General features: G+C 50.8%; 1 protein-coding gene across 3 annotated transcripts in view; it reads right to left on the bottom strand.

The window, feature by feature from the left end:
* Positions 1-12,589, bottom strand: part of Ctif (cap binding complex dependent translation initiation factor) — a 226,012-nt gene that overhangs the window by 82,286 nt on the left and 131,137 nt on the right. For 2 of the 3 annotated variants that reach the window (XM_051201994.1, XM_051201993.1), the window contains exon 8: positions 652-1,144. In XM_051201994.1, coding sequence (XP_051057951.1) covers positions 652-1,144 — 493 coding nt within the window. The remainder of the gene's footprint in view (positions 1-651; positions 1,145-12,589) is intronic. The other variant, XM_051201995.1, reaches the window with a different exon arrangement.

Here is a 12,589-nt window from a genome sequence, read left to right as displayed (position 1 = left end):
TGACACAGCGACATTGGAAGAGCCCTGAGGCTTTCCTTGAGTCTTACCATGTATTGTGGCACATGAGGGTGGGATCTTTATTTTTGGTTTTTGGAGACAGGGTGTCTCTGTGGCTTTGGAGGCTGTCCTGGAACTAGCTCTTGTAGACTAGGCTGGTCTCGAACTCACAGAGATCTGCCTGCCTTTGCCTCCCGAGTGCTGGGATTAAAGGCGTGCACCACCAGTGCCTGGCTGAGGATGGGATCTTAAATGACCTCTTTCTTCTCTTGTCCCTTCTAGACCATCTACCTCTTCAGGGAAAGTTTGTCTGACTCTTTGAGCAGGGCCAATTGGACTCAGCTCTTGTCCCACAGCATCTAATGCAATCGCATCTAATTTTCCTGTGTCTCCAAGGCCTCTCGGTGGTGGTGGTGTTGGGGGGCAGAAGATGAAGAGCCAGTATGTGTTGGAGGGTTCAAGTACAGCTGCCGTGGGCTCAGCCTGTGATGCTCCAGTGACACCCATGACAATGATGACCTGGTGTGGTGGTCTATACAGCCACGCAAGCCTTGCTTCCCTTTAGAGAGGAACCCATCCCAAGTCATGAGTCCTCCCATCCTACCTCTCAGCTGTCCTCCCAGTTGCAAGAGAGAACAAGGAAAAGTCAATTACCGGTACCTTTTCTTTCAGCCTTCGCCTCAGCCTGTCTTTGGAAGACTGGAGCAGGGTGATTTTGGGTCGCTCCCCGAGGCGCTCGGGGAGAACACTGTCTTTATGCTTGGTCTCAGCCTCTGGCCCCCCTGGCGGCTGTGGGGCGGGCCTCTCAGAAGCTGCTGGAGCCGGAGTGTCAGGGCTGCAGGTGGGCTCAAGGCCACTGTGTCCGGTGTCCCCTGGGCTATCTTCAAGTTTGGGGTTCTCAACAGTCGCGGTCTCTTTGGCGTTACGGTGGCTGCTTGCTTCTCCCTTGTCTCCTGGTGGGTGTTTCATGTTGCCATGGTGCCAGCGTCTGTTCTGGCTGTAGCCATGGTGTGTGGGCCTCCCTGAGGGGTGGGGCCCTGAGCCCCACTGGTAGGATTTCTGGTGGTCCCTGTTGTGTTTGGCACTGCCGGGCTGATGGTCACCATGCTGTTGGGGCTTATTCCCTCCTGGAGGTCTCTGCTGCCGTCTGCAAAGGAGAGAGGAGAGGTAGAGAGGAGGGTTATATAGTGACCCGATAATAGCGTGCCATGTAAACTCACCCGGACACGAGCAGGGGATCAGGACCTGGCCCGCCAGTCACTCTTTCACTACTTGTCCAGACCGTCCCATGGGCCATCAGAGAGGATGCCAGGCAAGCCTTCTCTAACAGGCAGCATCTCACCCACGTTACACGATGCCAGTGAGATGTAGCGTGGAACGAACACTTGGAAGGACCAGCAGGTGAGGTGGTGAGCCCTCCTGGCTTCTGCCCCCAGCTATGTCCCCTGAAGCAGCATTATCTGATAATACTCATGTGTTGGTCTGGAGCCAACTGAGATTTTAGATAGGACAAGTAAAGATGAGGGTGAGGGCCCCCAGGGTGAGAGCCCTTAGTCCAAGCTGCCCCGGGTCCTTATTATGAGAGGTGGCGCACGTGCAGAGGCATCCTCTGCACACCAAGACGCAGGGGAATGCGGCTGTCGATACCTTTGAAGAGCAAGGGGATGCCCTTTGGTGAGCCTGTGTTTTGGCAGCCGAGGAATATGGATGTAGAGTGATATTTAAAATGTGGCTGTAGGCAGACGGAGGCTTCCTAAATGCAGGACCATGTATGTATGTATGTATGTATGTATGTATGTATGTATGTATGTATGCATGCATGCATGCATGCATGCATGTATGTGTCAATAGCCCAGAGGGGGACCTTGGAAATACCCTGGTAGATAATGCATGATCCTTACAACTCTTGTTGTCCTGTTTTAGAATTTATGGGGCACCTCATAGCCGTGGCCTAAGAAATGTCCCCGAAGGACAAGTTCTTTCCCAGACTGTTGTGAAAAAATCCCACCATTCGTGGGATTTCGCTCTCTGCCCAGAAGCTACCCCTGAAGAGGGAAAAGAAAGATGGCCAACAACTTCTGTCCTCCTGACTGAAGGATGACGTCATTCCTACACGGCTGGCCATCAAGGGCTCTAGAGAGATGTCACCTGTTGCTGTTGTTCACCTGGAGAGGTGGGGAGCCCTGAAATGCTACACCTGACCTGGCACCTGCAGCCCTGATGGAGCAGTATTGGCTAAGAGAAAGCAGACTACAGTCGATGGTCTCAGACTCATACTCACATGGTGGTGTCTCACGTGTAAGGAGGGCCAGCCACAGGCTGGAGGGGAAGCTAAGTAGCCTATCTTCAAGTGTCCCCTCTTGGCTGGGCAGTCAAGCTACTGTGTGCTGGCTAGTTTTCTGTCAACTTGACATAAGCCAGAGTCATCTGAAAGGAGGGACCCTCAATGGAGAAAACTCCCTCCTTACCTTCCAGCTGTAAGGTATTTTCTTAATTGTTGATTGATGGGGGAGGGCCCTTCCCATGCTGGGTGGAGCCATCCCTGGGCTGTGGGTTCTATAACAAATCAGGCTGAGCAAGCCATGGGGAGCAAGCCAGCAAGCAGCTCCCTCCGTGGCCTCTGCATCAGTTCCTGCCTCCAGGTTCCTGCCCTGCTTGTGTTCCTGTCCTGACCTCCTCTGAAGATGCACAGTGATGTGGAAATGTGAGCCAAATAAACTCTTTCCTCCCCAAGTTGCTTTGGACATGATGCTTCATCGCAGCAACAGAAACCCTAACTCAGACGTACTGGGTTCAAAAGGAGGGCTTGATATGGAGCTTAGTTGGTAGCTCAGCTTTGCCTTGGGAAGCTGAGCAGGAACACAGGTAACACTGGGGGAGGGGACATGAATCCCTTCTTCAGCTGTGTCATCTTCTCAGGGCAAGTGACTGCTGGGTGTGTCTTCTGTGTGCATGTGGACTATGAACCTTTCACACATCCACCCATACACACCCCCCCACACACACAGGGAGAGAGAGAGACCGAGAGAGACAGAGTGAGCATGATGCTGGGGATGGAACCTAAACCCTCTGAGACAGACAGAGTGAGCATGATGCTGGGGATGGAACCCTAACCCTCACACACACTAGGCAAGTGATCAGTCACTGAACTGAACCCTCAGCCTCCTTTCTTCTAGATAAGCCCATTGAGGCTTCCAAAGATGCCAGACCCGAGCACTCATCATGAGACTCGGAAAGCCACCGCCAGTCTGTCCCTCGTTTATTCTGAGGTCCAGTTTCCCAGGCGTACAAGGCTGGATTCCCAGAGACTTCTGTGGAAACAACCACAGCGGGCCCATGTTCTTTGACTGGCGAGGAGCCCCAAGGGCCACTGGCATCATGGGCAGACAGGCTTGGGCTCTGTTCCCCAACCATGGTGGCCCAGGCTCCCCTGCTCTGGCCATTCACAAATATTTGCTAGTGGTAGCTGGGTGAGCTGGCCAAAGCCAGCATGCTCTCTTCTGTGTTTGCTGGTGCTAGGTTTCATTGATATCTTTGTCAGGGGCCAGCTGGCTGCTCCCCACCAGACCTGTGGGTTTGGGTTTGGCTGGGACAGCGTGAGTTGCTTCTACTCCTAAAAGTGGGTGAGCATGAAGGCTGACTCTGGTGTCAGACATGCGCACATTTGGTCTAGTTCGGGGGGTATTGTGCACAACCCCACACATTCACCACAAAGGTCAAATGCCTTTTCACTGTTTGATCCGACTACCTCTCAGGCGAGGGGATGGCTTAGGGGACAAGAACAAGTTTCCACTTGAGCCCCTGGAAGCACCTGCTGTTGACAAGAAAAAAAAAATACAGTCTTGGGATGGAAATGGTCAGTTTATTTTTTTTTTGTTTTTTTGTTTTTGTTTTTGTTTTTTGTTTTTTTTTGGTTTATTCTAAAACTCCCTTTTAAGAAAAAAAAAGTTCTCAGAATAATGGGCACAGCTGCATTCAGGGAGGTGAATGTGTACATAGAATAACTTCGGATTTTGCTTTTTAAAAAAATAGTTTTAACATCAGGCCGAATGGAGACAAATGTTTCCCTGTTCCTTTTTTTTTTTTTTTTTTAATTTCATAATAGCTCCCAACCAGATAGCCCAAGGTCCACTGGCTTATTATAGTTCTCTCCATGTGGGACCCTTTACCACATAATTTGTAGGTCTACTTAAGAATTCTGAAAGTAAAATTCCTGGGCAAGTGACTTGGAAACTCCACAGGGACTCGGGTTTCTTGTTCTCAGGAAGAGTGATGGCTGACTGTCCATCACAGCCGTCCCCCACCGGTGCCCACCTCCACAGGACCTGCTCCTTGCACCAGCTGCCATGCTCCTTGTCCAAGACTGAGATGAAATTCGGGGGCTCAGTATGACAGCATTTCCCTGCAGCACGGGGGCCTCTTTGCCTAGCGTTGGCGTGTGGGGCCCAGAAACAAGGAGCCAACCGCTGTTCCAGCCTCCATTTGCAGGGCTTGGAACACAGTACTGTTTACTCCTCCCTGAGGGCTAGTGGGCACTGGAACACCCTTGTTTCCCTCACACAATGCCGGAGATTCCCCCCATACTTTGTGGTCTTCTTTTTCACTCAGGGTTGGAAAGAAATAGTTCAAAACTGAAGCTTCTGCCAGTCAGGGAAGATGCTCCTCTTAGAAGTGTGACGTGTCACTGTGTTGGACACACCCAGATGGCTACCTGGTCAGCATATGGGATGTGGTGCTGGCCCTGAGTGCCATACAGCAAGAGAAAACACCCTCCCTCAACTGTGGGTGGCTCACCCATCACGTCCTTACTTAAAGTGGCTCCGCCTGGAGCCACTGGGCTCTCAGAAGTATCCTCTGAGGGCCGTGTGTGAGTGATGGAAGGTGTCCAGTGTCTCCGTGCACCTCTCAGCACTGCCTCAGTCCCATCCGGAGTTAAGGCAGCACAGAACCCTGTCCTGATGCTCACCTTGGTCACTGTCTACACCTGCCCACCCTACCCTGTCTCTGTTCTGTGGTTGCACGCTAGAAAAACAGCTCTCAGTGTCCTGGGGTCTGGTGGATCATAGTGGGGACTTTGATGCCTACACCAGGGCTTAGAGACACTAGCCTGCTGTTTATAGAGACTAGCTATGACCCGAGCTAGGGGATGAAGGCAAATCAGCAGAGAAGGGCTTGGCCTACTCTCAGGACTTGAGGCAGGCTAGCATGGAATGCGCAGAACCTAGAGCAAAGAGAAAATGACGGTCTTCCATCAGGAATTTTTGAGATGGTGACAGTCATAGCTTAGCACTGGGTCAAGCACAGGCCCTTCTGAGCACATCCTGCAGCCGGCCCTGCTCGGAGGGCTCCCAGAGATGACAGAGTACTGCAGTCTTCAGAGGAGCAGAGTGGCAGTATACACGTGATGCATGTGTAGCATGCCAGGCACAGCTTCTGCTTACCCTCAGGGTAGGCAGGGCAGCAGCGATATCGGTAGGGCATAGGGAGGACATCTTGTCCTAGTTTGCAAGTGGCCAGCAGAACTTGGGATGGAACTTGGTGGTCTGGCCCTTACATGTACAGTTTTGACCACTATGCTTTCCTGGCCCAAGGTTCAAGTTTGTTCCAGGGTCCTGAAGCCCAGGGTAGCTGGCAAATTGCTGCTGAGACCCTATAACCATTATCCAGAAGATGCTGGCCAAAGTCACGGGAGGTGGAGGGGGGGTGGGCTGTGGGTCATCGGGAGACAGTGGGGTGCAAAGGGCTAGACAGGCAGAAGCAGAGCCTCAGGCATCAAGGGGAGGGGCAGCAGGGGAGGGCCCGTGGGAAGGAAAGCTGTGGGGAAAACAGCTTTCCAGCCTCGGCTCCACTGTGTCTGGGGCAAACCACAGGAGCCACGCGTGGCCTTGGGTTCCAATTGCACTGGGAACGATCCTTTGCCCATCTTGCCTGCAGCGCTTGTGGCTAGAGCCTGGAGGATAGGGCTAGGGCCCAGTGTCAGGGTGGCCCTTTGGCTTCACTTGCTGCCCCCTGAGGGAGGGAGGACAGAGCTACGGGCTCTATCTCTGGCAGGGCAGAGGCTAAAGGAAGTGGCTTTCCTGGGGAAACGTGGTAGCTCACGAGTCCCTGTTCCTTTTCTCACTCTTGTTGGAAACAAGGGTTCTTGGGCACCTTATTCATCAATGATTTGCTAAGTGGTTTTGGCAAGCCACACAGTGCCTGTGCCTTGGTGTTCCTAGCTGTGGTGTGGGACTATAGGAGTCTGCTAGGTGCTGCTCAGTGTGGCTTCCCACCTCTCTGATTCCTGTGTAGTTACAAGGCTGGCCTGAGCTTTCAATGAAATAAAGGCCAGGAAAGCCTTTGGGGTACAAAGGCACGTTATAAATACGCAGTATTATTTTTGTTCCAGGATGAATCAAGCATTCCAAGAACCCTTGGCCTCAAAGTTCTAAGGCAGTATGATGTCATGGGAAGAGCACGCGGCTGCCCTTGGGAGCTGTCAGGCTCCACGTGAACCTGGTGGCGTGGTTCCAGGGGAAGGCCCTCGCCCTTCCACTTGGCCCAGCCAGGCCTTGCTGTCTCTAGGCCCAGCCTGAGGCCCCTCACTGCAGCTTACTGGCAGGCATACACATCCTGGAGCTGTAGAGTTATTCTCCGAGCTGTGTAGTTATTCAAAATTGGGGGACTTTGGAGCCAAATTCCCTGAGTTCAGTGTAGCTGTGCAACTCTGGGCAAATTCCTTAACTTCTCTCAGTCCTTACTGCACGGAATGTAAACAAATAGAAAGTATATTTCCAATGTTGAGTCAGGCACTGCTTTATTCATCAGTCAAACAGTCCCCACAGGGGACCAGGTGGGCTGGCACTCAGCACCTAGCATGCCCATCATGCTAAGCCATTCTCTCTTCTATTTATTCAGTGCACTGCCCCCCACCCCTGGAACATTCTACCTCCATCCCATGCCCAGGGCTGGAGGAAAAGTGCTACAGACAGAGGCCTGTGGCCGGCACAGGAAACCCAGATTGGAAGGAGCATGTTGAACTTCATCTCTTGCATCTGCTAACTCACAGCTAGGTCTCCCTGAGACAATAGTCCTACCTGCAGGGTGGCTTTCCATAGTCTAAATCACACACTCTATTCATGCTCTGAAAACACAACATGAAAAACTCCAGAGTTTACAACTCACAGGTTTTAAGCCACATGGTATTTTCCTGCTCCACCCCACCTGGAATGTGGATGGTCCCTGTGATGGATCCACACTGTATATGTTACCTGCCTGTTAGACGCCTAGTATCTGTTTTGCTTAGGAAGTCAACTGTTGGGATACTGTAGTATTTGTGATTAGGTAACCTGAATTTTTCTTAATAATTATCTCATAGTCCTAGAGTACTTACATGGGCAACCCAGTTATACAAGGGAAAGGTATAAAGTAAGTTAAAAGGTGATTTTTTTTTTTTAACTTAAGGAAAAGAATAAAACCTATATACCTTGGTTGCTAAGAACTACTGCAAGCATGGATGTCTATCTATGACATTGTGAAGGGCAATTAAATCTGTGTTAGTTTGCAATTGGACCTCAATCTGCAAAAGAAGGCTTTCCAGCTCATCAGGAGACTCCTTTGTTATTTCATAGGCTCACAAGTAGGGTGGCCACATCACAGCAAGACACAGAGCTGTTACTAGAATTCAATTTTGTAACTGTTCTAACCTACTAGTTACTATTAATTTCTTTATTCTTCATTTACAAATTAAATTGTAGCACAGAGAAAATGCAGTACAGTTTCACGAACCCACTGGGGATCTGGAGACTTGTCTTCTGTGGGTAAGGGGGAGGTTTATACAGAGCGCTTGCTACCTGTGGCAGCACACACGAGCCTGTTTAATCCACACTGGCAGTTGTGAGCTGTCCCTCATGGGTGTTAGGGACCAAACTCTAGTCCTCTGCTGGAGCAGTTTGTTCTTTAACTGCTGAAAGAAATGAAATGAATAAATCTTCTAGGCTAGCCTTGCCTGAGACCGTATATTGCATTTAGAGCCTTTCTTTGCAACTTTTGACTCAGGTTATCAGTGTCTGGTGTATCTCAGGTAGCTATAAGACAACATCCCCGATTATGGAATCTTAAAAAATACAGGCAGTGCTGTTGGGTCATTGGAAGTCTATCAACAATAGCACAGGGCAGGTGAGTTCTGAGGACACAGCCGGGAAGGCTTCCTGGAGGAGGAGGGGTTGGAAAGACCCACAGAACAGGGAAAACATTATAGGAGGAGGGACGCAGAGACACCAATAGTGACTGGCTTGGAGACCGGGGGGGGGGGGTGTCAGGGGGGGAGGGGCAGGAGGACCACCCCTGGGATGGGGGGTGTGGACTAACCCTGAAGAGACCACACGCATGCAAGTCTCTCCTCCTTGACCTGTGGTTGTCACTTCACTGTACAGGGGCTCGCCCGCCTCACAAAGTGCTCCCTTCCACTTCTGTTTGCTCATTAGCAAGAGACAGAGAGGAAGCGTATGTAAGACATGCACGTCTGTCCGGCACAGAGCCCACGGCCGCAGAACCCACTGCTCCCACATCAATGGACACCGCAGACACACGCTCACAGTCCATGGATGCACCCATTCTCTGGGAGGGAAGAAAGCCTCGCAGCTCCCAGGTTAACCCCAATGCTTTTATCCCATAAACAGGCTGTGACGCTGAGATCTCAAGCATAGTACCCGGGAGACTGAAGCACCGGCAGGCACCTTCCAGAGGCCCAGTCTGGCACCTGGGGCCTCCTAGCAAGGTGGGCGCAGGGCTGTGCTGGCAGACTCAGAACACCCACGGAGAACATCCCAGGCTATGGTGAACCTGGAGGGCACTAGGCTTTCCCTAGGGGAAGCAAATGTCCCGAGGGAGGGGAGGTCAAGGAGCTCCAGCAGGCCAGGAGCTGGTCAGGCTTCATTGCTGAGGAGTACCAGGAGCTCCCAGGCTCTGTAGGGCCTGCTGCTGGCCACATTAATCCATTAGCCATCCCACAGCAGCCACCCTCTTGGGGAAGCCTCCCCCTCTCACAACTTCATTACTGACAGGTTCACCGTCCCTGAAGGGCCATTTGTTCCATCCCAGGAAGGAGAGGAAATGCAAAATGGTGTTGACCTAGGCAGCGTCTCCCTTGGGTCACATTTTTCAGCTGGGGCTGATGGACTGATGAATCTGTGGTGAAACATGACCCCAAAGGACCTTCAACAGGCTCACATGTGGCCTCATCCTCACTCCAGCCAGGCCACCTGGGGACATGCTTCCCAGAAGATACTCTCCTGGGGTAGAGCCTTCTAGAACACTAGGGACTTGTAGCAGACATGAAGTCATGACCTTGACTTGGAATACCTATTCATCTAAGCAGCAGTGTTCCGGAGGTGCTCAGATGGGTGATGAGGACTTCCTCTATAGTATACAAATTCTGGGGGGGGGGTGGCACTTGGTCCTGGAGCTCTTACCTGACACTCATGAGACCCTTGGTTCCATCCCCAGAATGACAATCAATAGGAAAAAAAAATACCGACCAAGGATGAGTCATGCATGGTTGTGCCCTCTTGTAATTCCAGCACTTGAGAGGCAGAGGCAGGAGGATAACAAGGTCAGGACGATTTCTAACAAGCAGCCGCAAACAACAAAAGGTCTGGAGGGTGGCTCAGTGGTTAAGAGCCCTTGCTGTCCCTGCAGAGGACTGAGGTTTGGTTCCTAGCGCCCACATGGCCTCCAGGGGCACCAGGCACACTCGTGATGCACATACCCACATACAGGCAAACCATTTATACACATTTAAAAAAAAAAAAAATCAACAAGACTACTTGCTACCGCAGAAAGCCAAATGGTATATTTAGAAAGAATGATGAATTTGGAAATGATTTGGTAACCATGATATTAACAACAGTTTCAGGCAAGAAGCATCAACAGAGGCCACAGGATGAGAGGCTGAACACTGGTACTTTCCAAGTGACCTTCCCACAGAATCACAAAAGGAAACCCTTGGCAGTGGAGAACAGGCAGCTTCCTCTTTAACCAGGTAACCCAAACCAGCAAGGAACCCAAGGACAACACCGCCTCCTGATAGAATGACCGGGACATGATCTCACTCAAGAGCAAGTGATGTGTGCCTAACCTCCGGGACAAGCCAGAAGAGCCGAGGACAGGGACAGCTCCTTCCTAAGCACAGTCAAGGCCACGATGTTCTGAGGCCACAGAACTGTCCCAGGTTATCAGACAGCAGAGAGACAGGAGTCCCATGCGTGGGAGAGTGCAGGACCGCAGACAGGGTCTGGATGGATTACAGCTCACATTCATCGCACCTTTAGTGGACGACTCAGTGTCCTGATCCTAGCCATCGTCCTGTGGTCAAGGAAGGACTTTGTCTTAAAGAATCAGCCTGTGAAATATCTGGCAGAAAAGGACGTTATTTTGGCAACTCAGGTCACCAACAGACCAGAAAAGAATGTAGGAGGAGGAGAGGAGATGTTAACGTTGGGCAGTGTGAGCCAAGGGGAGACGGATGCGTCTCACAGCTTTTCTGCGATTTTGTTTTGTTTTTTGAGACAGGGTCTCCTGTAGCCCAGGCTGGCCCCACACTTGCTTTGTAGCTGAGGATGACCTAACATTTGATCTGGCTTCCGCTAACCCCCAGGTACTGACTGGGAATACAGGACGGTGCCACCATGCCTGGATTTATATGGTGCATCAACCCCAGAGCTTCATGTGTGCCAGACAAAAACTCCCCCAATTGAGCAACACCCTCAAACCTAACTTTTCCGAAAGTCTGGAATGGTTACTATAAAATTTTTTTTGGTTAAAATGTGGATGTGGAATGAACAGAAGGAAGAAATGGCAGACTCAGCATAGGCTTGGCAAGAATTTTGCTTGAGTTAGTTTCTTATGCTCAGGCAAACCAAGTAAAATGGAGTGAAATGAACCAAAAGTGATCCCTTCCCCTTCCCAGAGAGGCAGGCACCTCAGAGATGCACTACGGGGTAGGACTGTTGGCTCCAGACATGGCTCTCTGGGTCTCCACGGACTGTGTATGATAATGACATATGGGTATGTTCTGGGTACGGTCTGAAGGGAGGACCCTGAACAGTAGCACCCACCACGGCACATTGCCTTTTGGATAGATAAACTTGGAGGCCGAACTGAATGTAGGACACCGCACCCCAGGTGGGCTTGTGTGACCATGTCAGACCTGCTACCTGGTGGGTGGCAAAGGACACGTCTTTCACTTGTCTTTAACCTTGTGGAACCCAGGCCGTTCAGGGACAGTCTGCCCTTGCTCTGGTCCTTTAAACTGGAAAAGTCCATTTACAGCCATATATTATCTTAATAAATACTCACTGGAATTAAAAACCAACGAAAACAACGAAGTTGTTTAATACCAGATACAATTTTCCGATGATATGCAATTAGAAGGGAATACTTTTAACATAATGTTAGGCTATTTGTTGCTGTTGTTTGCTTTGTGTTGAGATTTGGAGAAACTGCCCTGATTTGTAGCCAGCTTGGCCTCCTCCGATCTCAGCACCTGGAGTGCTGGGGTTACTGATTTGGGCTAACATGCGTGGCAACGCACTCTGTAGTAACATTCATAGATAGAGGTAAACTTGAACCTTCCCCCAGTTAACAGGAGATGTAGGCTCTTTAATTTATTACAAATGAGTTAATGAAATAAAAAGGATCGTGATTTTACTATAGAGAATTTTTAAAAGTGTCTTTATCTTTATTTTATGTGCACTGGTATTTTACCATGGGCATCAGGTTCCCTGGAACTAGAATTACGGGCAGCCATGAGCTGCCATGTGGGTGCTGGGAATTGAACCTGGGTCCTTTGGAAGAGCAGCCAGTATTCCGAACCACTGAGCCATCTCTCCAGCCCCATCTATAAGGACATTTTAAGATACCTTATCATTACATGGGCAGGTCACTGCCTGGCAAATGAGCTGGATCAACACCACCTCCACAGCCCTCCAACCAACCTTTTAATATCTATGGGCTGCCTCCCCTTAGCCAAAGTCCACTCTGGGTAAGAATTAGACATTTGACTACTAATAAAATACTTTAAAACTACAAGGACTCCCAAGACCCAACTTGCAGACTCTCACATGCTCCCTTCATGCCCTAGTCAGAACTTGCTCCCAGACCTGGGTCTCCACAGCAATAACCTCAGCATCTGTGTCCAGGAGAGCCACCCAGCCATAGCAGTGACCCCTGCCTATCTGCAGGGGTGAGCCATGAACACAGGTCCTCAACAGGAAGAGAAGACTTCTCCACACCAGAAGGAGGTTCCAGGGACAGGCAAGGCACTCTATGGGCTGCCGTAACCAAGGCAGTCCCAGAAGGTGCTGAGACCCTAACTTTGAGGCACAACCTCACCACAGAGAGAGGGGGTGGCGGTGGGGGAGAACAAGTGATCAGAGTGTCCCTCAGAGCTACAGGCCTCATGTCCACTAGAGGAGGCAGAACCTGCCACAAGAGCCATGGGTACACTGGAGGTGAGACTTCTGGGCTCAGGTCCCAGTACACAGAGGCAGTCAGAGCACAGAGTGTGGAGTCTTGTTGACAGTTTTGTACTGGTGTGCCCTAAGTGAAGCCA

This window comes from Phodopus roborovskii, unplaced genomic scaffold (assembly GCF_943737965.1).
Source record: "Phodopus roborovskii unplaced genomic scaffold, PHOROB, whole genome shotgun sequence".
Taxonomy (NCBI): domain Eukaryota; kingdom Metazoa; phylum Chordata; class Mammalia; order Rodentia; family Cricetidae; genus Phodopus; species Phodopus roborovskii.
The sequence above is the reverse complement of the archived record's forward strand: the minus strand, read 5'-3'. Positions and strand labels throughout refer to the sequence as shown.